Raw genomic sequence first — 27,854 nt, forward strand, 5'->3', positions numbered from 1 at the left:
TATTTTATTTTAAAATAACATAAAAATTGTTGAAATTTTTCAATACATGCAACATACAATGGTGTTTTTGAAACAAAGATTGTTAATCACTACTTTTAAACATGTCTTTAAAGAATGCACTTAGCTGCTTTGACTCACTTAATGTTTTCCTGATTGTGAGTAAAACATTTCTTTTGTTCTTTCCCTTTACATTTCTTAAGTAGCATTGTACTTCATAAGTAAGCCTAAATATACATAGTAACTAGTTTGCCATTCTACACAACAGGCAAGAACTGCCCTCTTTCAAAAAATGTAAACACCTAGATTTTTGGTTATTTTCCATTAAACTAGGTTTGAGAGAAAGCCAGCATCATACAGAAAAGTCATTTATGGAAATAAATGCATTTAACCTATAATATCATCTGAAGCCCAGAGAAAGAACTTTATACACTTGGTCCTAGTAAAACCACACTTTATAAAGTTGAGGAAAAAAAATGTTTTGCTATGCCTGTTTTCCCCCCTATTTAGAGAAACTAGAGACAATAAGAAACGGATCTATCTGTAAAAATGTAAACATCTTAGTCACAATTTGCATTATTTGGTTTCTAAAAATATTGCTTTATAAGTGAAGTTCAACATAACTGCAGAATAAGCGTGAACAGTGTAGTAATGTTTTACTCCGACTTAGGCTGTAGCTTGTTTTTTTCTGGCTGAAAGAAATATTCTTCAATGGCACTGACGAGTTCTTCTAATTCTTTCTTTAGCTGTTCATGGTCACTAAAGGAAAATGAAAGATTCTAAATTAATAGGTTATTCTGAAACTGCTAAAGCATAGTTCTAAAAATGAAACAAAAGAAGCATTTTTCCAAGTTAAAGAAAACCAAAATCACAGAGCATAGTACCTGTTTCGTGCTAGTTCTATGACAAAAAAATACTAATATTTTGATATAAAATTCCAAGTTTTCTCTCTGTATATCCATACATATAGTACATTTCCTTTGCTTGCTTTATTCTCATTAAAATATTTAAGAAACCATCACTTTTGACCTTCTATTCCTAAAGAACCAACAGTGTTGCCTTAGGACAGTGATGAGCAAACTAAAAACTGGATCTGGCCCCGTGGGGAATAGTTTGTCCATCACTGCCTTAGGACAATTAGTATGTTGGTAACAGAAAGACAAGAGTCTTTGACTAAATTTATGGCCAAAGATTCTTAAACTTTTATTATTTCCTAAATGGTCAAATCTCCAGTTTCACAGCATGAAACTACACTGAAGGACATAATTAAACAGCCATTCTAACTAGGATGCTTAGGATAAATTATATACACTTTACATTAGAAACATAAAATTTTAATTCAATCCAACAATTATTCAACTTATTATGTGCAGGTACAGAATAGTACATGGAAGGTTGGCTTCAGAGTCAAAAGACTTGCCAGCTATCCAGCCCTGACTTTTAACACCTAATAGCTGGGGAAATGGGCAATTGATTTACAGGGAAACAGGCAATTAATGTATAGGATATGCCAAGTCCTGCCACACCAAACACCCAAACTACATAGGATCCAAGCACAGTACACTAAGCTCACTGACAAGTAAAGCACAGATCCTGCAGGGGTTTAAAAGCTAGTGAGAGAAGATGATTTATTAACTACCATACAAGGAAATATGATTGGGGAGAGATCACTTTAGCAGATTGGTTCAGGTAACGCTTGATGGATATGCCTATATCAGCCTTTGAAAAGAAATGGAAGCTCAACAGAAGAAGACTAGGGGCCAGGGGAAAAAGTGACTTCCAGGTTTAAGAATCAACTAGGGAAGAAACATGGTGCAATGGACAGAACAATGGATTTGAACTCAAAGGTTGTGTATCTGAATTCCAGCTCTGCCATTTCCAATCTCTGTGCCCCCAGGCAAGCAACAAATTATCTGTGCCTTAATTTCCTCACTTATAAAATATGGGGGTTGCCTATGATTTCTAAAGTTCCATCCAGGTCAAAATCTATTATCTTATGAAATAGTATAAAGGTACAGAAAGAAAAGACAGAGAAGAGAAGAGTTTATCAAGCACATGGAATACAGGAAAGGGAATAGTATAAGATAAATCTTAAAATCCAGGTTAGAGCAAAAGAGACCTTGGTCTGGGAAGCCACAGAGATAGTGAATGGAGCAATAGAATAATGGAACAAAAGGACAATGATTGACATTCCTTTACCAGAACCAATAGCAATATCAAATTTATTTTTCCCAGAGCAAGAAGGGTAAGAGGGAAGATGGTAAGAGGAAAATACAGTAGGAAAAAAGTTTGGGGATCAGAAAGAAGAACAAATTAGAGATGGAACAAAACTAAAGAAAGAAAGATCATCAGTTCAGAGGCTATTGCAATGGTCTAGGTAAGAACAAATGAGTCTAAATAATGGTAGTTGATGGGGCTGTAGAAAGGAGAAAAGAGATAGAATAAAGTTATGATATTCTAAGTCTCGATGATGAGGAAAATGAGGGCACTATTAAAAGAGGAAAGTTATAAGGATACATAGTTATAGCAAAAAGATAAAGAATCAAGTCTGGAAATGCTGAATCTAAATGGGACATACAGGTGGCAATATCCAGAACACAGCTGAAACACGGTAGTAGAATTCTGGGGAGAGATTGAGAGTCATGCTAAAAAGTAGAACAACTGGAATAGATAAGATCCAAAAGGGGAAGGGTATACTAAGTACGGGGTCAGAAAAGGTAGATATCTATGAGGCACCAAAAATTAAGGAGCAGAAACCAAATGAAGAGCTAGCAAAAGAGATAGAGAAATAGGCATAGACAGTGGAGAATGATAAGCACAGTGCCACAGAAGCCCTTGGGGAAAAAAGAGAGAAAAGAGCTGTCCATTATGTCAAATGCTGTAAAGATATCAAGGAAGATGAGGGCAGGAATAAGCCACTAGATTTAGTAAAAAGAGGTAATTTATTAGTGATCTAGAAGAAAACAATACACTGGGGGGGGGGATGGAAAGCTGACAAAAGTTGATGAATGAGCTGGATGGTGAGAAAAGAGAACAAAGCCAAAGTAAAGGGAAGGAGGGAAGGGTTTTTGTTTTTGTTTAGGACAGGGGAGAACCTCAGTATGTTAGTCTGAGAACAAGGAGTCAATAGAAAAGTTAATAAAGAGTGCTAGAAGACGGAGAGAAAGGAGCTTATTGATATAGCAAATTCAGGGTTTACACAGGGAAGGGATGTGTTCAAAGAAACAAGTGTTAGGGGAACTTAGTTTGGTTAAAGGACTGACTCTTCCTCTGAAAATGGAGGGAAATAAAGAATGGACAAGAGCACTATGTGGAAGGGAATTAAGGAGAGGAAAGTCAAGCAATTTTAGAGTAAGTTTTTTCAGTAAATTAGTTACTGAAAGGAGATAAGGAAAGGTCTGAAACACAAATAGAAACTATCATTTTAAAAGGGAGGCTGCCTTTCTAGACTAATCAGAACAGACCACAAGAAAGCACTAGTTGTTGAAGTAGGAAAATTGGGAACTTTGGAAAAAAGTGACCTCTCTTAGAATTCATGAAAGAGGAAAGATCAGACCGCCTAACATGTGCCCTAGATTTTTTTTTAAATAGATGATAATTAAAGCCAGAATGTACTGAGAAAGGACAAAAGAAGAATTATGGCTCAATGTACTAAAGCAAAACAAAACAAACCCCCTGCCTATTATTATATTGTTCTTGCTATTGTAAATATTAGAGTAAAACTTTGGCTACACAGATCTCCTGGGGAATGAATCATTCTAACTACAAATTTACCCCTTTAAGCAGATGAAACACCATAATCACTGAAGAAGCAAAATTGTGTACATAACCCAAAGAACTACAGAAGGAAGCAGGGCACAGTTAATTAGCTTGTAGCATATTAACAATGATTTATATATAAGGAATGATATAAAAGAAATCACCCAAGAGGTAAGACAATCATACAGCTAGAACAAAAGACAACTTGATAGAAAAAATGCTGTACTCATCAACAGAATATTTTCTTTTCCTTTCTTTTTAAACAATCTTTATCTTCGGTCTTAGAATCAATACTGTGTATTGGTTCCAAAACATAAGAGTAATAAGGGTTAGGCAATGGGGATTAAGTGATTTGCCCAGGGTAACACAGCTAGCAAGTATCTGAAGTCATATTTGAACCCAGGTCCACCTATCACTAGGCCAAGATCTCAATCCACTGAGTTGCCTAGCTGCCCCCAATAGAATATTTTAAAAAAAGATTTAAGAGGAGGATATGAATAAGAATCTGCATGGTTGGAAACAATACTGATATTTAAGTACTGAAATACCAAAGCATTTAACTTTGGAATAAGAATCTTTCTAAAATATATTATTTTCATGCCTTCTGAAACAGGAACATACTAAATATAACCTTTTAAGGATGACTGATGTATTATTGGACTACGTATTGAGAATGATGCTTCTCAAGACAATGGACTAAATAAAATCAGGAGACATTTGAGGTAGGGAGACCAATTTAAAGCTGTTGCAATAATCTAGGTAAGACTGATTAACAAATTGCTGAAAAACTCAGCTCTTTTTTTGTGGTGGTAAAGAATTAGAAATTGAGAGGATACCTAACGATTGGGGAATGGCTGAACAAGTTATAGTATATAATAATTTAGAGTACTATTGTGCTATAAAGAAATGACAAACAGGATTGGCTTCAGAAAAACCTGAAAAGACCTATAGGAACTGATGCAGAGTGAAGTGAGCAGATCAAGGAGATCACTATGTCACAACAGCAATACTGCAATGATGATCAAATGTGGAAGACCTGGCTACTCTTATCAATAAAACGCTCAAAGACAACCCCAATCTACTCAAAAGGAAAAACACTCTATATCTCCAGAGAACTGATGGACTGAGTGAAAACTGAAGTTTAATTCTTCTCAGTTTATTTTTCTTGTCTCTTTTTTCTGTGCAATATAGCTAATAGGAAATGCTTTACATAATGTTATATAATGTTACATGACATCATAGCTTACATTTTCAAGTAGGGGAGAAGTTGGAGAAAGGGTGATAATTTTGAATGTTAACAATAAATAATAATTTCTTTAAAAGATAAAAATCATTCAAGTTGCCCTACAGTACCTGTTTCCAGGAGGCACACAGAGTTCAGCATAATATTTGATTTTGGGTTCTGTTCCACTGGTCCTTAGAGTTGCCACTCCTCCATTTGCAAAGGTAAAAGTAATCATTTGGCTGCTTTTACTCGTAGGAAGAATCTATGAATGAAGTTGGAGGCACAATATATTTAAGGTCCACATTTATGTGTAAGTTATGAATCTTTAGAAAGTAGTTGATATGGCTACTTTCCTTTAAGGGGAAAAAAATACAAAATAATCCTGAGGCCAATATTTATAAAGTTAGGAGGAAAAAAGATCACATACTTGATAGAAATACTACCTAATTCAAAGTTAATTTATAACCAGTGGAAATGTGCATTAGATATGGGGGGGTGGGGGTGAAGGGGAAAGTAAAAACAAGAATCATGTAACCATGGAAAATTTTTCTAAAAAAATAAATTTAAAAAAAAGTTAATTTATAACAGTAAAGTGACATTATAAAATGAAAGAGAATAGTGACTGACTCCAAAATTCCCTCGTCTTAATTATCTCAGATTTTTTCTTGCTGAATTATTTCTAGTAATAACATTTGATGAATTAATCGATATTTCACTGGTATGATAGTTCTTTTGTTCATGATATTAAAAGTAAATGTCAAAAAGAACCATTATTATTAGAGATCAGAGAAAATAACTAAGCCTTTATATTAGTTCATCAATGTTTCTGTTTTATCTTCATACTCAGCATTATTTTCTGTTCTTTGCATGACTTACTTTAATTTCAAGATGAAAACATAAGAGTACCAGAGAATGTCAGAACTGCACAGGGCCCTAGTCTAGACATCTACTTTTACCAAAAAGGAAGCTGGCCCAAGAGGTAGAGACTTGTTTGTAGTCACATGACTGGTTTATTACTGAGTAAGATAAAACTCAATTGGTTTCTAGACTAGTGGTACAAATTATGATTCCTTCTGTGTATACATTGAAAACCCAATTTTTTTCAATCAGTTTAGGCATTAAAAATAATTTAAACCAAAAATTAATTATTTTCTAGACCAAAGAATGCTGATCTCTCAATTCTGTATATACTTTTATATTTTCTTATAATGATTCTTCATTAAAGTCCTATGCCAAAACCTCATTTTGGCATGGAAAGGGCCTTGGGTTCTCAAAAATACTGAGGGTGATAGACTGTAATGCTTGAAGAAGCCCATCACAAGAGGATTGCACACCAGGAAAATTATTTTTGCCCATAGTAGCTACTTAGGCATGAAAGATCTGCAATCTACATCATAGAAGGATTATATCAATCCTGATGAAATCATGGCTATTTTGAGGAGTAGTAATGTGCATGCCTAGAATTTACTTAGATTATTTCTTTAGTTTCTGTTTAGTTTGAATATTCAGTATATGCTTGGAAATGAGTTTTAATCATATAGATCAACAAAGATACTCACAGCTTTTTTGTCAGGTTGGCTGCTATCATAGCCAGTGGTGAGATCCCTAATTCCAGAAACTTCAAATTTGCCACAAGTCTTTGGGTAATTGTTCTTTCCATCATAATTTCTAAGATTTTCAAATAAGTTTTGGATGATGTTTTGGTCATGGCAAATAAAGTATGACGCCTTGGTAATATGATAGCCATATCTATCAAATAAAAAAAACAATTTTGTATATTTATAATAAGATTCAGTATAAAAAAACTGAATGATAAAAAGGATATGTAATCAGCAGAATTTTAGAGATAAACTGTAGAAATTACCTAGCCCAACCCACTCGACTTAAGGAAATGTTGCACAGAGTGATCCAGGACTATCCATTTCTCCTAGGCTCACTTTCTCATCTGCTTTCTTTCTGCACCAGTGGTCTACATCCAAGGATGACACCACCCTGAGGCCTGCTCAAGACTGAGGAATCCTTAGCCACAAAAGTCCCATCTTAAGGAACCCTAGGTATGCATCTCATTTTACTTTTAGCGCATTTTCCAATCTGCTTTCCTCATCCACTAGCTAGCTGACTTTAACTTCCACTGTTAGAAATGTAAGCTTCTTCTAAATAAATTGTCTTGTTTTCTTGTTTTTTTTTTCTACCACTTAGCCCAGTCCCAGAAATATAGCAAGGACTTAATTTTCTTATCTTTTTATCATCAATAAAATTCAATTCAACAAACATTTATAAAGCATATACTATTAAATAAAGCATTGTGTTAGGTCCTGGGAATACAAAGAGACAAAATTCCTTTACTATAGAAATCCATAATTTATTCTGGATGATGTTGAGGATCAGAAGAAATATGTACAGTCATAAGGCAAAAACATGAGAAGGGATAAAGAAAAATCTTAAGAAGTGCTCTGGGAACAATTTCAGAGAGGAGTAGAAATTTCAGAGGGAGATCAAGTAAGACATTAGAAAATGAAGTTGGCACCTTATTGAAAATTTTCACATAGAATTTAAAAGAAGGAAAATCAGTGGGTCTCTTCTTTTAGCTATAAATAGATACCACACATGTACTTAGAAAGGCCCATCCATGTAACTATAACACTCAGATTAAGAACCTGTAGGGTGAGCTTTAAAAAACAACAAAACCTATCTTTATTATCTAAATGAAAAGGAAAATGACAAACAAATGTTGGAGGGGGAATGTGGAAAAATAAGTCCACATATAATGCACTGTTGGTGGAATTGCAAACTTAGTTCAACCATTCTAGAGAACAATTTGGAACTATGCCCACTTATACATTCCCTTTCCCTCAGCAATACTTACCACTACTAGGTCTGTATCCTAAAAGATATCAAAGAAAAGGGGGAAAAGACTTATTTATACAAAAATATTTATGTCAGTGTCCAGCTGGGTGGTTTAGTGGACAGAGTACTGGGCCTGGAGTCAGAAAGACTCCTATTCCCAAGTTCAAATCCAGCCTCAAGTATTTACTAGCTGTATGAAACAAGGCAAGTCATTTAACTTGATGCTTCATAACAACACCTATTTCCTAGCATTCTTGTGAGACAATAATTAAAGTGATTATAAAGTTGGGCAAATAATAAGTACCATAAAATATTAGCCATTGTTATTATTTAGTGAGGAAACACCATGAAAGCAATTCTGCACAAACAAGATATATAAAGTATAAATAAAGAGGGCATCAAGATAAAGGAAGACAGGAAAGGGGCTTGGTGAATTAGGTGGGACCTTTAGGATAAAGGAAGCCAGGAATGTCAGGTGGTAGAGATGAAGAAGAGCATTCCAAAGATGGGGAACAACCAATGAAAATGCCTAGAGTATGGAGATAAAGTTGTCATGAGTAAGGAACAGCAATTTGTAGTGTGGTGTAATGACGCTAGAAGTGCAGGACAGGTAGGACTATGAAGAGCTTTAAATGACAAACTGAGATTATGTTTGATATAATAGGGAGCCAAAAGGTCAAAATTGCGATTTAGGAAAATCTCTGGTAGCTGTTTGGAGAATGAAGACTTCAAAATAGCATCCAAGATCTTTGGTCCCTACTCTTAAGCCCAGAATGCACTCAGTAAGTCCCAAGTGTTCTGTTTTTCTGGTTGCCGAGTGCTCATTTTTTCCAGCACACTCACTCTTTCTCCTCTGAATTCCCAAGGGATTTTATGTTGCATGTTCATATTTGACCACCTATTATTATAATTATTCATGTACCTCTAAGAACTTCCTTTACTGAGTCAAAAGGGCAGAATCTATATTTTATACTTCACTACATGTCCTGCAGGACCTAGTATGATGACTTGCATACATGTGTTCATGAAATATTTTTTGCTTCAAGGACACCATCACCCCCTTTTATTATAATTATAAAAAAAATGAGTAGGAACTTACTCAACATAGATGGCTTTTAGTTGCTGAGCCAAAGACATATTCTTAGTTGCTAGGAAACTAGCCAATTCTGCACTTATAACAGCAGCACTGACACCATCTTTGTCCAGAACAAAAGGACAGCACATATAGCCTATAGAAAACATACATATAAAAGTATCAGAATGCATTCCCTTACAATTTACACGCTTGTGTACTATATGCCTAAGGTGTAGATATTGCAGCAAAGTGCTGCTCACTCTTTATATAACTATTGTTTTTAATCCCATCTCTATTTTTAGTTTTACTCAACCCGGAACACTTTTTGCTCCACCTATCCCAAATCTTACCCATCCTTTAATATCTATCTTAAGTGTGTGCTCCTCTCTATCCCACACCACCGTATTATGATATAATCTTTGTATGGTACCCTGGTCTTTAGTAGTATACTATTCTGTACTGTTACCTGACTATTTTGTGTTTATGTGTGTATGTGTACCTCGACTCAATAAAACTGTAAGCTCCTGGAAAGTTTTGAGCAGTAGCTCTCATTTAATTTGTTGTACTCAATTTGTTATTGAGGATCTAACAGTGAAGTACAAAGGGTGTGTAGAATTAAGTTTCTGAATATAACATTTATAGCTTTAAAATCTTATAGAAATTTATGTCTCTCAAATTTGCACTAAAATATTAGAACTTTGGTTCTTGTAATGCCTGAGGTCAAAATGTTCTCATCTAAAAAATTCAAAATACAATCTTTTGTAGTTATTCCTTCATTGTATTAATATGGCTAGGGCAGTGTTTCTCAGTTTTTTAATCTGTTAAGTGCATGAGGTCTTCCTTGGTGTGCTACAATCTCTTGAGATTCTGTCACTGATGGGCAAACCACGGCCTGCGGGCCTGAAATGTTCTATCCAACTGTGAGCCATTATTCCTAATCTGACAAATACAATTGAGTAGGATATAAAACTTTGAAAGAGTTGCCTTAGAAACAGACTGATGAGCATTTCCTTTCCTTTGGCCCCCCTCTTTAAAAAAGTTTGCCCATCACTGACCTAGACTATTCAGAGATAGGATACTCAATGCATTATTTTGGTAAGGAGCGAGTCAAATTTAGTTGAGTTAGCGGCTACTGAACAAAGGAACATTACTCTCAGAAGCACATGGATAGTTTTCAACACTTTACTTTTCAAAACTACCTGACAGCCTTTTGGCAGGTACATACAAAATCTGACTGTTACCTGGTATAGTCATTTGAAAAGAGGAGCAGGCAAGAAGCCTAATGATACCCATTTTACCCAGTTTCATTTCTCACATGATGATACACTGTTTTTAACAGGGGGAAAAAATTCTAGATATGTTATCCACTATAGAACCACTTAAAAAAAAGTATATTGGTTGCTCAACTCATCTGATAAGAATAAGTAATTTAATTTCATCCTAGATTTAAAATATATATTTTTAATCAATTCCATCTTATGATAGACTAGATCATACTTATTATTACTTCTTACCAATAGCTTCTTCGAATGCAAAAAGAACAGTTTTTCCCTGGTCTATTAGTTGTTTTGCTCGATTTCCCATCCACTTAAAGCCCGTTAACGTTTCCTAATGAGGCAATAAGTAGAAGAAAAATATTGTAAGACCTCCTACAGAGCAACGAAAACAAAGAGCATAGATTTGTACAAATATCTTACCTCAAAATGAAAACCTTCTTTCAAGGCAATGGCCCTCAGGATCTTTGAAGAAACTGTGCTGGATAACATGTACAGGTCTTTAAGAGCATTTTGATCTTGATTCTTTTCTTTCCAACAGGTAAAGAGCCACCAACCTAAAAGAGCTCCCATCTCATTTCCAGAAAACACTTTCCATTCACCACTGGAAAAAAAAATGATGCATCCATCATTAGGACAATCTTGAAAAGGGATACTGGAAATGAGGATTAAAAAAAACAGAGGCATTGGGACACAGTGGGCAGAAAGTTGACCTCCAAGTCAGCAAGATACAGGCTTGCCTCTGACACATACTGGCTATGTGACTCTTGGCCAGCTCATTTAGGTCTCAGTGCCAAGAGCAACTAAATAAATTGTAGAGAAGCCCCTGATTGGTCCTGGTAGAACAAGGTTTTCATCAGGAGCATCCTATACCAGAAGACACAAATATGGTAAAAAACAAAACATGTACAGGACTATAAAAAGATGTGAAAAGCAGATTCCCACTATTATTCTTTTAAAAAAAAGTAAACAAATATCAATCTGTTGAGAATCTGGCTATCTTAGAAAATCTTATAAACATTTCTCTACCAAAGAGCAAATAAAAGAGAATATTTTTATTTTGTTATTTTTTTTTTGTACATGCTCTGGGATTTTAAAGCAGATAACTATCAATACTCTCCAAGCATAAACTTAATCTGATTTTAGGGCTTGCTCAATATTATTGACCAATTGGAATTTCTTTAAAAGTCCATGATCAAAACCAGAAAGAAACTGATCATCAAAGGGCAGAGACCAACATGAATAATCTCAAAGTTGGGATTGCTAAATTAATTTCATCTTCTATTTGACAGTGACTTTAGCAATTTAGTAATTTTTCTATTAGCAAAAAATGTTTATGTGGAATGATTTTACCTGTTACCTCTTTCCTACCTCATACCTGTATTGCTAGTCTGTGGAATTACCCTAAATTATATACTTAGAAGCATTATCGGTGTATTCATCAGAATCAAAGGAAATAAAGGTAGTTATGTATATGAAAATATTTTATAAACTATTCAATAAAAAGGTATGACAATGAACATTAAGTTTGCAAAGTTTAACTTCAAATCCTCATACTCTGGTATTTGTCTATGTGCTAGAGAAAAGGAATTGAAGGAAGTAGTTCAAAATTATTTCTTCCCCATTTGTAAGTTAACAGAAAATTAAAATAATAATCTACTAAATACATTAAAATGAATCCTATATATGTTCTGTAGTTTCCCCAGAAATAGTTCCCCAAAAAGTCATAACAGTGTATATTTAAAAAATATAAAAATATTTTTAAAAGCTGCTAAACATACTTTTCTTGCTGTTCTGCTACTGCAAGTCTATCAGCATCTGGATCATTTGCTAAAATAATTTTAGCCTGTGTTTTTTCAGCCAAAGCAAATGATAACGTCTGTAAAAGAGTAAGGAGAAAGAAAACAATTACTTTAATCAAGAAAAAATGAATAATGTTCAAAAAATTTAATTCTTTTCTAAAATTAAAAAATATTCCAAATCTAATGAGATTTCTAGAAGTTACTGTAGGTAATCATTGCATCTGATGTTCTGTAATGAACAGAGGTCAATTATAATGGCAGAATTGGAAGCAAAATTAAAGCCTTTTTTGATTCATTTGAATCATCTTAGATATAGATGTGTGGTAGGACTGGAATTTGGAAGTCAAGATAAGGTACACAATAAGCAGATTATATGAATATCCTACATAGTCTAACTTTGAAGGTTCCAGGAACCAGCCACAATATAAAGACACACCTCAAAAATCCCATTAATGATGCAAACTATATCATTTTTGTTATATAGCACACAATTTGGAAGATTCTTTGTGAATTCAATAACTAGTTTATGTTAAAACAAAAAGCCCTCAGTGATGAGAGGACATTTCTATTTTACTTAAGGGACAGTAATTTATTTGCTATTAACTAAATAAAAAATTTTTTAAGTCAGAAAAAGTTACCAAGACACCTTTACCCTCTTCAGGATTTGGGTATTTCACTGTTGGAAATTCTGGGTCAGGAGCTTTCTGTTCAGGAACAGCATCAGGAGGAACAAAGTCAAATGCCTTGAAAGCAGACTGTACAAAGTCATGGCCTACTCCATGAACAGAAGTATGGACAAATTTCAATGGAGTTGATTGGTCGATATTTCTGAAATCAGATTAATCAAAAATTTTATTTTAGTTCAAGCATTAATGTTATTAAAAATGGGAATGTTTGGACACTATTTGAAGGCGAGATTCTTTAAAAAGCTATGAAAATACTTTACCATACTGTCTATAATCAGACTTCACTAGGTAGGCTGAATCGTATGTTTGACTTTCCCATATAATGTAAAAATGTTTTAACTAAAACTACCTACCAAACAATAAATGCTTTAAAAATATTTTATTCAGTTAACATCTATAAAAGCCTTATTTTATTATAAAACTTTTATTGACAATTTAAAGATTGCAATCAATTTACTTTAAAAGCATTATGAAACTGTGACATTTTGAAAATTAGAGAAATATGTAACATGGGCAATTATTAAACCAATACAACCAATCATAGGTGAATATTTTCTGAAAATCTGACTGAAGAAACCAAATGACTCATTTTAGGTGATATGGCTAGCTAGGTCATCTGGCTCCAAAGCCAGCATATTTCCCCTACTCTTATATTAGGCTTGATAGTATGATTTAATGTATAAAAATATTGATAGTTAAGGAAACTTTAATCACAACACTTTTAGAGTTGACCAGTACTTTTATGTTGTCAGATGGCACCCAACAAGTTGATCATGATTAATGAAACCTAGACAAGTCAAATATATTCTTTTAATAACTAAAAGATTCCCTTCCCTAAGGTTCTCCGACATACTTTCCCAATGTAAGGATTCCAACATTAGCCCTCTAATACTGCTTATCTCAATCTTATCTATACAGGAAAGTGAAAAATTGCTTTATTTGAAAACAATGAAGCACAAACTTTAGAGATTAGGGAATGGAGGCCCAGAAAATGAAATGACCAGTCCAAGAACATAAACTAATTTGTGGCTTGCTTAGGATTAGAATCTAGGTCTCCAAAGTTCTTTTCATTACATGTTATTTCAGTTCCAGTTAAGGACATGACCTACACAAACTGACTCAATATAAGGAATAACATAAATAACTTACAGAAAGGTTAAAAAAAGCTACCCACCCTTTTTATATCAAAAAATGTATAGGAACTTAACTAGCAGAATGACACGGTGTTATTTACTATTATAAAATAATAATGAAAATAAAAATTATACTCAATTAGGCAAGGGAAAACATTCAATTATCTACTATATGCAAGGGACTGGACCAAGTGTTTGTTATTCAAAAGTGAAGCAAGACAAAGTCTTCACCTTCCAGTTGGTAATTTAGGAGGGGGTTAGAAGGAAGGAATAGGATAAGGACATAGGTAACAAGAAGGCAAGCTATAATATAGCATAGGTGAGAGCTAAATAAAGTGATAAGGGTTTGTACCTTGAGAAGATAATGAGGAAAAATACGTGTACAAAAATATTCATAGCCATGCTCTTCATGGTGGCAAAAAATTGGAAAATGAGGGGGTGTCCCTTGGTTGGGGAATAGCTGAACAAATTGTGGTATCTGTTGGTAATGGAATACTATTGTGTTCAAAGGAATAAGGAACTGGAGGAATTCCATGTGAACTGGAACAACCTCCAGGAATTGATGCAGAGTGAAAGGAGCAGAGCCAGAAGAACATTGTACAAAGAGATGGATACACTGTGGTAAAATCAAATGTAATGGACTTCTGTACTAGCAGCAACACAATGACTCAGGACAATCCAGAGGAACTTATGAGAAAGAATACTATCCACATCCAGAAAGAGAACTGTGGGAGCAGAAATGCAAAAGAAAAAAATATGATCGATCACGTGGTTTGATGGATACATGACTAAGGTTTTGGCTTTAGAAGAACACTATTACAAATATGAATGACATGGAAATAGGTGTTGAACAATGACATGTATATAACCTAGTGAAATTGTCAGCTCTGAAAGGGGGGAAGGAAGAGGGGAGGCAAAGAACATGTATCTTGTAACCATGGAAAAATATTCTAGATAAAATTTTAAAATAAATAAAAATAAGAAAATAAAATAGTGGTATGAGAGATTTTAAGAGGAAAAACTTATGTATAACTGTGGGGAGAAAGAAAGGCATAATGAAATAGTACTTGAGTTATAACTTCAATTCAACACACACACTGCATATTATGTTATGTGTAGAATACTGCTAAATGCTGAGATTAGACTAAGCTTAGTCTAGCAGGAAAATATGGCAAATATCTAGTATACAAAATATATAAGTGAATAAAAGTTGCTAAAAAAAAAAAAAAGAGCAATGCAAAAGTGTATACTGAAGAAAATTTCCTAAAAGTAGAATTGAACAACTGAAGATGTAAAAGGATAGGCAAAGTAAGCAAAGGCATGGAAGGGGGAAAAGTTAGTTCATGCCACCTCCTACATGAAACTTAACCTGATTCCGTCTGCCAGCTGTTAAAATCCCTCTCCAAAATCATTCTACATTCATTTTGCTCATACTTAGTATTCACTTATGTGCAAACTGTTTCCTATGAAAGTTCCTTCAGGGCAGGGACTGTGTCTTGTATTCTCAGCACAGTGCCTATACACTGCAAGGCACACATCATAAATGATGACAAATGTTTATGGATTATGGTTTAAGCCATTCATAGAACAATCTACTCAATGTTTCCTGGATCAGATCCAAATAGGAGAGAACACAAAGACATACAGTCACAGACACAAAGGTTCACACAGGTAACCAAGAGTTACAATATGGAGCCCTATACAGGTCCCACCAGGTTCTCTCTCTCCCTCTCTTCCTCTCTCATACTCAGCTCTCTAATATGTGGGTCAGCTCAGAAATACTCACTCAAAAGTCTGCTGGCTACAAACAGACTCAGGGAAATAGAAGCTGGTACATAGCTCCTCTCTTCATGCTCAACTGATTACCTACCTTGCTTTCCCAACTGTGATCTGCAGACCCCTAGTTAACCTTCCTGTTTGTCTTTTTGCCCTTTAGGTTTTACATGTAAACCAGACACTAAGAGCATGTCTAGAATAATTTCAGGAGTTTCATTTCAATCAAGTGTGGTTGCTGTAACAATTATGTTAACATTAAAAAAACAAACATAATTTTTTCCCATTTTTACTATACCAAACACAGTGCATTTCACCTAGCAGTTACTTTGTTGAGCGAATGACTAAAGAAATTAAGCTACATCTCAAATACGGTTTTATTTGGCCAATATATACAGGATTTATTTACCTGTGAAAACAGTATTTCTTTAGGTCTTCAAAGTAATCATTATTGATTATAGAGTATGGATCATGAAGAAGTGGGTTGTTATTAATTATACTGTCATCCCATGCTTTAGTCCATGGCTCCAGATTTTCTTCAATAGCTTGAGATATTCCTTTATCATGAGGAGAAATGATCTGAGCTCCATTATCCCAATAGACCTAGAGAATTCAATAAACACAAGAGAATTCACAAAAGATTGTTCACGGATGAACACAAACCTGGTGCTCAAGTTCTATTTGAAATACAAGGTCATGGGAAGGAATACAAAAATACCTTATAACCATTATCCTGCTTTGGGTTATGGGAGGCTGTGACCATGATTCCTGCACAAAGATTCAGATGGGAGACGGCATAGGGCTGGAAGAATATTAGAAGATAACAAATAAACTTTTTAATGCAAATTATTATAAATGCTTTCAAAAGGATATATTTTTATAAGTTATTTGTACTGTATTAGTAATCTTTTAAAGCAACCACAAAAGCTCAACATAACATGTCAATTAACTTCTAGGTGTCACAAACAAGCAGTTATAAACCTGTAATTAGGCTTGGAAATAACTTGATAGTAATATAATGCCTATAATGCCTAGAAGTGTAAGCAAAGTATTCTTTTCTAGGTATCTCCTTGATGAAGAGTCTCTCCAAATTTAGCTAGTGATCTCAGACAACAGCAGTCATCCAGGCAATTCCTGTAATCTTTCTACCTCAGCAAGACCCTGTAAGCTGCTTAGGACGGGGAAGCTAGCCAACAGAATGCCAGCCCTCGAGTCAGGAGGAGCCAGCTTCAAATATAACTGCAAGACACTTCCTACTTGTGTGATTCTGGCCAAGTCCCTTAACTCCAATTGTCTAGCCCTTATGATATTAAGACAGAAGGGTAATGGTTTTAAAAAGAAAAGTTTGCTTAATAGAGATATAATCTTTGAGTACCCAGGTTTACCTCTATAACACAATAGGACAATAGACACAGGATTTTATTAAAGACAGTCCTACTCCCATGAAGCCTTTCATTTCTCCCTACTTTTGCTTTATGGCTTTGAACTCAAAAATGTATAAATATGAATTCATGCTTAATCATTATATCTTCCCCAACATTTAGCACACTCCTCTCAACAAAGCATGTGTGTAATAAATGTTTATTGAGGGGCAGATATGTGGCTCAGTGGATTGAGAGCCAAACCTAGAGATAGAAGGGCCTGGGTTCAAATCTGACTTCAGATACTTCTTAGTTGTATGATCCTGTGCAAGTCTCTTAATCTCCATTGCCTAGCCCAGGGGTCAGCAACCTTTTTGGCCGTGAGAGCCATAAACACCACATTTTTAAAATGTAATTTTGTGAGAGCCATACAATGCTCACAGTGCACACTGTAACAGCGCCTGAAAAAAATGGACTTTATGGCTCCTGCAGAAAGAGCCAGATATGGCCCCCAAAAGAGCCAGATATGGCTCGAGAGCCATACGTTGCCGACCCCTGGCCTAGTCCTTACTGCTCCTTCTACCTTGGAGCTGATACACAGGATTAATTCTAACATGGAAAGTATGGGTTTTCAAAAGTAAATAAATGTTTCTTGAATTCAACTGACTTTCTATATAGTAGGAAAATGAACAAGTAACATTTTATTCTAGTACAATGTAAAATGTCCACTGGCATCCAAATACTACCAACTGAAGATTTAAAATGCCTTTTATCAATAACATCCAGATCTCTTTCACCAAATAAAAAATTTCAAGCTACACAGTCTGCCATCTAGTGGCCAACATAATTAGTTACAATAGTTCCACAGCTTCCTATCAATATAATGAGAAGTTGTTCAGTGTTTTTCAGTTGTCCGATTCCCTGTTTGGAATTTTCTACACAAAGATACTGCTGGTAGTTTGCCATTTCTTTCTCCAGCTCATTTTACAGTAGAGGAAACTTGAGGCAAACAGGATTAAATGACTTGCCATGGGTCACACAGCTAATAAGGGTCTGAGGCCACAGTTGAATTTAAGTCTTCCTGCCTCCAGACCCAGTGCTCTATCCACTGCACCACCAATAACATAAATTGCTGGATGTAAATAATGCTGTTGCTATAGATTTTTAAAATGCATTACCATAAGACCTTCACTCTCAAAACTCTACTAGAGAGCAACAGTAGTTTCTCTGATAGCTTTTCTTAACAGTCACTTAAAGGACTTAATGAACATCTTACTAAAGCATACCAAATGCATTTTATTAATTTCTTAAAATGAGACATCTTCCCAATTAGCAAAAATGAAATAACTAGATTAAGTAATAAAACAGTTTGAATATAAATGAAGGGTCACCCAGTTAATCACTGAATACTGAACAGGACCATTCTATCGTTGGAAAATTTCCAGACAGGAAAATATGAAATTTGATGGAAATAACTTTTCAATAATGAAAATGCTTTTCAATGTATGTATAGAATAACACCCAAATCAATTAAATCAATTAAAAATTAAATTAATCCCCCCAAGAAGAATGAAAGGACATGACTCTTTTTAATTGCCAAAACTAATACAAAAAATTGTATACATTAAACAAATTACTTATACTGGTTCAAGAGTATGTGGGAAAAGCCACATTGGATAGGGGAAAGAATATTAATACACAGCTATTAATTTACCATAATCCATTAAATGAAAGAAATTCTTTATGGTTTCTCCTATAAATTCTATCTACTTCTTGTTCCTATTTTGCGACTAGGAATTTTTTAAAAAGGGAAATGCTACTTACCACAAAGGGAGTTGGTGTTATATTAGAAAAGAGATACACAGGAATCCCCTGACTAATAAAAGCTGTTGCGGCCAGCTGTGCAAACCTGGAAATATAGAATTACAGAGAAAATTGAAGATGTTTTTCTTTATAAGGATATCAGAAACCTCAAACTATATAAATGACCAACTTGAAATTCTTATTCATTGAAAAAGCAAGAAAGAAGAAATACCTGTAATCCTTTTTTATTTGCAGTAGTATAACATCAACACAACTGGAAGGGACATTACAAATTATTTAGTCCAACTCTCTTGTTAACTGATAACAAAAATTATTCCAGGAGATGTAGCGCCTTAGCCAAGGTCACAGAACTACATGGTAACAAACCTGGGACTAGAATCTAAGACTAATGACCAATTCAATGACCTTTATGCTATGATGCTTCTGGAGGATATGGTAGACAAAAACTCATTTGGGATCAAATCCTAAGGGTCAATGCTACTTCTGAGATGTAAATCAAGTGTGTCAGTGTCAGTGTCACAACTCTTTCCGAGATACTGAATTCTTGAACAAGAAGGAACTTATGAGAAAGAATATTTGGAACAGTAGAACTGTCTTAAAGTTATCTATAATATAATGGCATGGAATCAATCAATGAGTGTTTACTAAGTAATGTCTACTATGTGCAGGGGATACAAATACAAAGAATGAAACAATGGTACATGAGCTATATAGCCTTGCCCAGAGAAAGAATAAACCCCTTTTAAGGGGAAGAGAAGTTTTCTATGAAACAGAAGTGAAAACTGCTTTCCAGGCATATGGAACAATCACTGCAAAGACACAGAAGTGAGAATTCGAGTGCCATGTTTGAGGACCTGAAGTCCAGTTTGGCTGTATCCCAAAATGCAAGAATGGAAGCAGATTGGGTAGGACTTCAAGAGCAAAATTGAAGAATTTATTAGGAACAAATCAGAGAAAACAAAGAAGAAACTTAAGTACAGACTAATAAAGAGAAACACTCACTTCAAGGGATGAAGAGGTAAAATAGCCAGCAAGGCAGACAGAAAAGAAACAGAGCAGGAAGGGAGAAGAAAAATGTAGTAGCAAGAGTGGGTAATAATGACAAAAACTAGAAGTTAAGAGCAGAAATAAAAAAAGAACTAAAAAAATCCCATTTGATTCAGTTATTAGATGGTTAGGGTAACATTTGAAAGAGCAGCATCAATAGAGTAATGAGAGTAGAAAACAAATGAAAAAGAGTTAGGGTAAGTGTAGGTATTAAGAACATAGAAGTTCTATGTAGACATATGGGTGTAGACATTTTAAAAAATTTTAAAAACACAGGGAATGAAAATGGAGTGTGCCCATTTGTGTGTGCCATCTCTGCGGTTTATCTTCAATTATTTTGGAACTTCTTTGAGAACAAGGACCTGGTCTTAAATATTTGTTTTTCTCCACAATATTTAGCTGTCTTAAGACACACAGCAGACATTGAATAAATTCTTCAAGACATACACAGAATGCTCAGCAATAGCAGTATTGTAGATTAACTATGAATGACTATGACTTGGCTATTCTCATCAATACAATGATCCAAGACAATTACAAAGAATTAATTATGAAAAATGATAGCCACCTCCATAGAAAGGAATCTGAGGATTGACACATTATTTTTTACCTTTTTTTGGGTGGGGGGAGTTCTGTTTTCTTTCACATGAGCAATGTGGTAATCTATTATATATGACTACACATGTTCAACCTATAGTAAATTGTTTGCTATCTCAGAAAAAGGGAAGGGAGAGTGGGAAAGAATTTAGAACACTATTGTTTTATAAAAGACTTAAAGAAATAATCTATTTCAAAAGAATTAGATCATGACCCACAACTGACATTATATCAATCAGAGATAAATTATTGAATAAAAGAGCATTATATAGGGGCTACATTATATAGGTGGGCTCAGTAGATTAAGAGCCAGGCCTGGAGAGCCAGGAGGTCCAGAGTTCAAATCTGGCCTCAGACACTTCCTAGGTGTGTGACCCTGGGCAAGTCACTTAACCCCAGTTGCCTAGCTCTCACCACTCTTCTGCTTTGGAACCAATACACAGTATTGATTCTAAGACAGAAGGTAAGAGGTTAAAAATATACATATGATGTGAACTGGAATGACCTCCAGGAATTGATGCAGATTGAAAGGAGGAGACCCAGGAGAACCTTATACACAGAAACGGATACACTGTGGTACAATCGAACATAACAGACTTCTGTACTAGCAGTAATGCAAGGATTCAGAGCAAGGCTGAGGGACTCATGAGAAAGAAAACTACCCACATTCAGAGGAAGAACTGTGGGAGGAGAAACACAGAAGAAAAACAACTGCTTGAACACATGGGCTGATGTGAATATTATTGGGGACGTGGATACTAAATGATAACTCTAGCCCAACTATCAATATGGAATTAGGTCTTGATCAATTTTACATGTAAAACCCAGTGGAATTGTGTGTCAGCTAAGTGGGGGTTAGGGAGGCTTGGGGGAGAGGGGAGAGGGAAAGAATATGAAACATGCAACTATGAGAAAATATTCAAAATAAAAACAAAAAATATATACATAAGGTGCATAGATTTAGGACATATACCAGTTTAGTGTTTCTGTTCTCTCCAAAAGCTAAAACAAGTTTTATATCATTGTTTTTCTTTCTTTCTTTCTTTTTTTTTTTTAATTTTTGGTCTATACCTGTAGTTTCACTGGGGATCAGCTCCCTCCACCAATTATTTTGAAATAATTGCCTGGAATAATAAGGAGTTAAGCCACACAACCAGTAAACAAAAGGAAGAGAGAACTACAAAACCCCAAATGATCCTGATTCTGAGACCTCTCACATTGTCCTTACATTAGAAGTTTCTAATAAAGAAAAAACTGTTAGATCTAAGCAATTTTCTTTTCAGTTAGAAATCTGCAAACTTTTCTTATGATCTTGGGTTTTCTTATATTTTTATAGTCTCAGATGCTTGTATCAGGACAAAGTGCTGGGAATGGAATAAAAAGTTCTGTTTCACAACAGTATAAATAAAACTAAGTATGAGAATTATTGAGTGTTGAGGTTGTTGTATGGGATATTATATGAGACTCCTAGCTAGGGTCAATTAGTTGAAGGAAAACTGAGTTTTGGAGATAATAGAAGATAAAAGGGCAGTATAAAAAGGAAAAATAATATGGCTGTCATTGAAAATTGGCACTATTAATTAGAAATATTTAATTTGCATAAATTTGGTTAAATTTAATTTCTTTGAGCCAAACTTAAAAGTTGAATTTATAGAATTTCCAAACATAAATTGCCTACAATTTTTGAAGCTAAAAAGTATTCCAAGGCAAATATATCTAAATAGTCAAAAGTACTAAACATTATACAGAAAAATACATAATATATACATACACAAAACAGAGAAAAAAGCATCAAATAATCTAAAAATCATTCAAAATACCTTTTGCTGCCACCTCCACTGGATGGGTGAGCTCGGGCATCATAGCCAATCACCACACCTCTTTTCTTTAGATCACTGAATGTTTTTTCCAAATATCTGCATAATCCCTAAAAATAACAATTAATTTACATAAAAATTAGATTCAGTTTAGCTTTGAAATGAAACTTTAAAAAATTTTTAAAAATTTAAATCATTAGGCAAAAATATTTATAATTTTTCTAAAGTTTCTACTAGATATATCAAGAGAACCTCCAAAAAGAAATCATTGGCTTATAAAATAACTTCAGAACACATTACACTCGCATGACAATCACTAGCATTTTTCTATATAGAAAAATTCAAACTGACAATCAAAAGACTGGAAAAAATGAACTCTGAACTGAAAAGTTTTAAGTATTGGATATAATAAAAGAAAATCTGGTCAATCTGGTTAAAGTTTCATCAAATTATAGAAACCTGAATTAAACTGATGACTTGATATTGATTAAAAGTGCAATATTCTCTTAAATATTGGTTTGTGGAAAGCTGTTCTATCTTTAAAGAGAACTGCCAGAGCACACTAGAGAAGAACCCTTTGTCTTAAGTTTGTAGGTTTATAAAGGAAGGCTTTTAAATAGTACACTGACTCAATATTGCCACTTTTTGGCAATATTTTGCCTTGCTGCCATTATCTAGTCAGGCTTTCTTTTCTTTTTCTTGATATTCAAAGATTATGCTTGAAATAAACAAGGTGGTAGGGAAAATATTAGATGCTCAGGTTTTATTGGTTTTTCTCAAGAATAACATCCAGAGTAATAATAGCAACACTTCTTAGTAGTTCTGAGATGCCTTGAAAACATAGACTAGACTAGGAATTCTTCATGGAGTTTATATAGCTACAAGCCCATCTTCCCCAGAAAGGAAGATGGACAAAGTGGTTACAAAGTCTTTGTGAGGGCTGGAATGAAATTTAATTCCAGGACATCTAGAAGGTGGCAGGGCTGAGAATGACAGAGACCAATTTCAGTCCCGAACTCCTTGGGATTGCAGTTATTTATAAGATATTTGACTAAAGGTTTGGGGGATTTAAAAAAATCTTTTTTGTTTGAATTTTTTTTTTATCAATGTAGGAAACTTGTGGTATTTTCCCTTCTACTAATGCAGATCTACAACTTACCCTGAACTTCTATTTAATCTTAAGGGATTGCCCGAGATGTTAAGGGACTGAGATGTTAAGGGACTTGCTTTAGTGGCACTGCTAATACATCAAAGACAGGATTTAAACCCAGGCCTTTTAAACTTCATATCCACCTCTGGATCCACTCTATTCTGCTCTCAGAATTATTTTTACTCAAAGGTAAACCTGAGCTGAAGGAACAATTCCATAGCTCAGTGAACTGGAAAAGGGCTTTTAGGTTTACACAACCTAAAACCCCCTTTCTTCTTTTTTTTTTTTTTAAACCCTTAACTTCTGTGTATTGGCTCATACCCCTTTCTTCTTTTTTTAATATTTATTTTTTAGAAAAGTTATCATGGTTACATGATTCATGCTCTTATTTTCCCCTTCACTCCCCCCCACCATAGCCACTGCGCATTTCCACTGCTTTTAACATGTGTCATTGATCAAGACCTATTTCCAAATGATTGATAGTTGCATTGGTGTGGTAGTTTCTAGTCTTCATCCCCAATCATGTCCGCCTCAACCCATGTGTTCCCCTTTCTTATTCTTAAAGGCAGCATGAGATCAGAAACTAAGGTCAATGGTTCTCTAGAGCACTGATAGCACAAATGAGCTTCAACAAATTTTTTGGACCATAACTTACTGCTGTGATTCAATACAAATAAAGAAGGTCAGAAAATACGCACATAATTAAAGTAAAATAGTCCTGTCAAAATGAAAAAATATACATCAAGGTTACTATTAAGAGTAATCAAATAGCATAAAATAAAAGGTACCTGAGTAGTCTGAATAATAGTTAAGTCATTCATCTGTGCAAATCCAGGTCCCATTGCAGCTCGAAGGCCAGCAGTTCCAAACTCCATTCGGGAACCAAAATACTTTTGTAGTTCTCCTCTATTGTTATTAGCAATTATTTGTTTCACCATTTCTAAAGTTTTAGGATTCTGTAAAATATAATCATGTGTGCTATACAAATCAAGTGATTAGGTGAATTAGCAATCTAAACTTTCAAATCATCATAAAGTAACCGACCCACAGGAAACTAGCAGAAAATTTATATATTTTTTCTCTTTTAGGTTTCCTATTGCTACTAAGCTTCAAGGCCAAATATTAACTTATAATTCCTGGGAGTGTGGGAAACAAGATTGTAGAGATAATCAACTTTGAAAGACTTTGGTCCTTTGAATAACACAATGAGCAATCAGAATTTCAAAGGACTCATGAGGAAACTAGCTACCTACATCCAAAGAGAAAGCAATTAGATTCAGAGTGAAGAGGCCTATTTTCTTTTTCTTTTCTTTGGGGGGGGATGAACAAAAGGGGAGACAAGGCTTATATAGGAAATTTGTTTTGCATGACTATTTGTTATTGTTCAGTAGTTTCAGATGTGTAGGACTCTCCTCAACTCCATGGGGGTTTTCTTGGCAAAGATAGGAGAATGGTTTGCCATTTCCTTCTCCAGCTCATTTTACAGATGAAGAAAGGAGGTAAACAGGATTTAAGTGGCTTGCCTAGGATCCCACAGCTAAGTGAAGTGTCAAGAGGCCGGATTTGAATTCAGGAAGATGAGTCTTCTGGACTTCAGGCACGGCATTTAACCCAAACAAGACTATATGCATATTTGTAATGGGATTGAGGTTTTGTTTTTGTTTTGTTTTGTTTTGCTTTCTTAATGAATGGGCGAGGAGGAAACAAGAGAAATCTAAACTGAAAGTAAAATAAAAATTGAATTAAAACAAAAGACTATGGAACTTTAAGCAGGCTCTCCTTAGTAGTAGGATCAAAGAATTATGCTCTCAGTACCTTTATAAACTTGACAATCTTATATACCTTATTTGGATGTAAAGTTATTTTTCTGCCTTAATTTTCTTGTAAAGTTCTTATATTCCAGCATTATTTCCACTGAATTGAGACTGTATCTAAGTACACATCCGGCCCAGGAGTTTTCCCAAGTGTCCCAGAGAGACTAGGCTAGGATATAGATATTGGCAATGGATGTAATTTCTGGGATTCAATGGAAGCTATTTCTGGTGTCCCAGGGATGTTGTTTTTCTACAGGGCTGATTTCCTGTAACTTAATGAAAAAGATTTAAATGACCAATAAGCAAGCTGAAATTCTAGCTTTGAAAATCACAACATATTCAAAATGATGATGCCTAGATATCAAGAACAAGTTTGATTATGTGCTATCTATATACTCTTGACTTCTTCAGCAGGGACACATAGGATATTAGAAGGTACCTATTTAAAAATTCCATTTAACTTTAGCAGCTTCAGTTTTGCTATATGTAATGTGAAATATGGCTCCAATAGTGGGCAGCCGGGTGGCTTGGTGGATTGAGAGCCAGGTCTAGAGATGGGAGGTCTCCTGGGTTCAAATCTGGCCTCAGACATGTCCTAGTTGTGTGACCCTAGGATAGACACTTAACCCTCATTGCCTAGCCCTTACCACTCTTCTGCCTGAGAACCAATACTTATTAATTCTAAGATAGAAGGATTTTAAAAATACAAACAGAAATGTGGTCCCAATAACAACAAAAAGGAACTCTTCACATGCTACTTGGACAAATCTAAATTATTAATATGATACCTTATTTTCCAAAATATTTAGGAAAACAATGAATATCCTTAATGATATGATGGAACATCGGACACCTTTTGATTACAACTTGCCATCTGTTCCAAGAACATAGTGCCACTCTAACATTTTTTTTGAAACTTTTACCCTTCCATATTATAATCAATGCTGTGCAGTAAAGGCTAGGCAATGGGGGTTAAGTGAAGTAAGCTAGGAAGTGTCTGAGGTCATATACGAACCCAGGACCTCCAGTCTCTGGACCTGGCTCACAATCCACTTACCCACTTAGCTTCCCCCACCACTCATAACATATTACAAAAAGCAGGAAAGCCCGGAGACCCTTAAGCCCAACTTCTCCAACAGTTGGAGATACTGAGGCCCAGGAAGGAAAAACAGCTGGTCCACAGTCCCCTTGGGGGCAGCATATGGCCTTTTACCACCAACATTTCTGTGAACAAATTACTTAACCTGTCTCTAGCCTGTTTCCTGATCTATAAAAACTAGGGTAAAAATGCTTATATTATCTAACTCAAAAGAGTTGCTGTGAAGATAGTACCTGAATAAAAAATAGGGGGCTGAGGACAATAAGGGGCACAAGGATAAGAAAAAATTGCTGGATTTAAAATATTCTGTCCTCTCATTGCCCTTAGCACTGTCCAGAAAACTGCCTCTCCATTAATTAAGGTCCCAGCTCTACTCCAGAGAAATCACAAGGCCAAGCCCTATCCCCCAAGGGCTGGTTGGACATGGTCTGAGGCCCAATTAGCTAAGTTCACAGGCTTATCACTGAAGGCCAGCCACTTTGAGCATGGATTTCTTTGATCAGAGCAACTCTAGAAGGCTGTCTACCAAGTTAAGGATTGTGATTACATCACTAGTAGAAGGTAAGGACTGTGCATTTGGAGTTTGAGGAGTTCCTAACATTTTTGGTCACGAATCCTAGATAGTCTGATGAAGACTGAATCTCTCAAGATGTTTTTAAATGCATAAAATAAAATAGTATTACAAAAGAAACTAATTCTATTGAAATCATTATCAAAATGTTTTTTTGAAAGTTCAGGTACCCGGGCCTGAGAACGCCAGGGCTAGTTCCTCTTCCCAGTTTAAGCTTTCACAAAGAGTACTTCCTTCCTCGCCCATCAGGAGAAAGGGCGGGCATCCATTTAAATGCACAAGTGGCCAGTTTTAAGGCGGAACGAATCCTCCAGATCAACTTTGGGCCGGGAGAGCAATGAGTTCGTCCTCTCCTGCAGTCGGGGAAACCAATGCCCAGGAAGGAAAAGCGCATGGCCCACGGCAACCTCGGGGGAGGTCAGCATCTGGCACAGGGTCTCCGGAGGCCCAGCTCTGAGCGCCTCCGGTCACAAGGGGGTACCAGCGCGGGGCCAACTGACATCCATCTCGGGGTGGTGGAGTATCAGGGGGGGGTGTGGGGGAGGGATGGAGCCAAATCTCGTCCTACGATTGTTTTCCCCATTATCTGAGGGGAGCACGAGCAAGAAGGCAGGGGAAAAGGATGGTCTCTTTCTAGGAGGCCAAGAGAAGGAGTGGGGAGGTGAAGGGAGAGTAAGGGAAGGAGAATGAAGGGGGAAGGGGAGGGGGAGGGGAAGGAAGAGAAAAAGAAGGGGAAGGATGAGATGGAGTGGGAATGGAAGACTTGGGGAAGGGACAGGAGGGAAAGCTGGGGAGAGAGGCGAGGGAAGCGGAGAAATAGGAGAGGATGGAGGACGAGGGAAAGAGGCCGAATGCGTCCGTTCATCAACCTGACCCTCACCTTGTCCCACCGCAGCCACTGGGTGGCCGCCTGGTCCAGCCGCGAGTCCCCACCTGGACCATCCCCCGCCGCCACCGACATAGCCGCGGCAGCTGCAGCCGCCTCTGCTGTTCTGGTCGCCAT

General features: G+C 35.6%; 1 protein-coding gene across 1 annotated transcript; it reads right to left on the minus strand.

Moving 5' to 3' along the window:
• Positions 1 to 27,854, minus strand: PGM2 (phosphoglucomutase 2). Its single transcript, XM_044681369.1, has 14 exons — positions 27,732 to 27,854; positions 24,156 to 24,323; positions 22,221 to 22,327; positions 18,757 to 18,841; positions 16,290 to 16,373; positions 15,981 to 16,174; positions 12,618 to 12,807; positions 11,959 to 12,056; positions 10,601 to 10,781; positions 10,418 to 10,511; positions 8,928 to 9,057; positions 6,541 to 6,730; positions 5,110 to 5,243; positions 1 to 756 (listed from the first exon to the last, which is right to left on the minus strand). The coding sequence occupies exons 1-14, from the start codon at positions 27,852 to 27,854 to the stop codon at positions 654 to 656; spliced, it is 1,881 nt and encodes a 626-aa protein (XP_044537304.1). The 3' UTR covers positions 1 to 653.

The sequence above is a fragment of the Gracilinanus agilis genome, chromosome 6 (assembly GCF_016433145.1).
Source record: "Gracilinanus agilis isolate LMUSP501 chromosome 6, AgileGrace, whole genome shotgun sequence".
Classification (NCBI taxonomy): Eukaryota; Metazoa; Chordata; class Mammalia; order Didelphimorphia; family Didelphidae; genus Gracilinanus; species Gracilinanus agilis.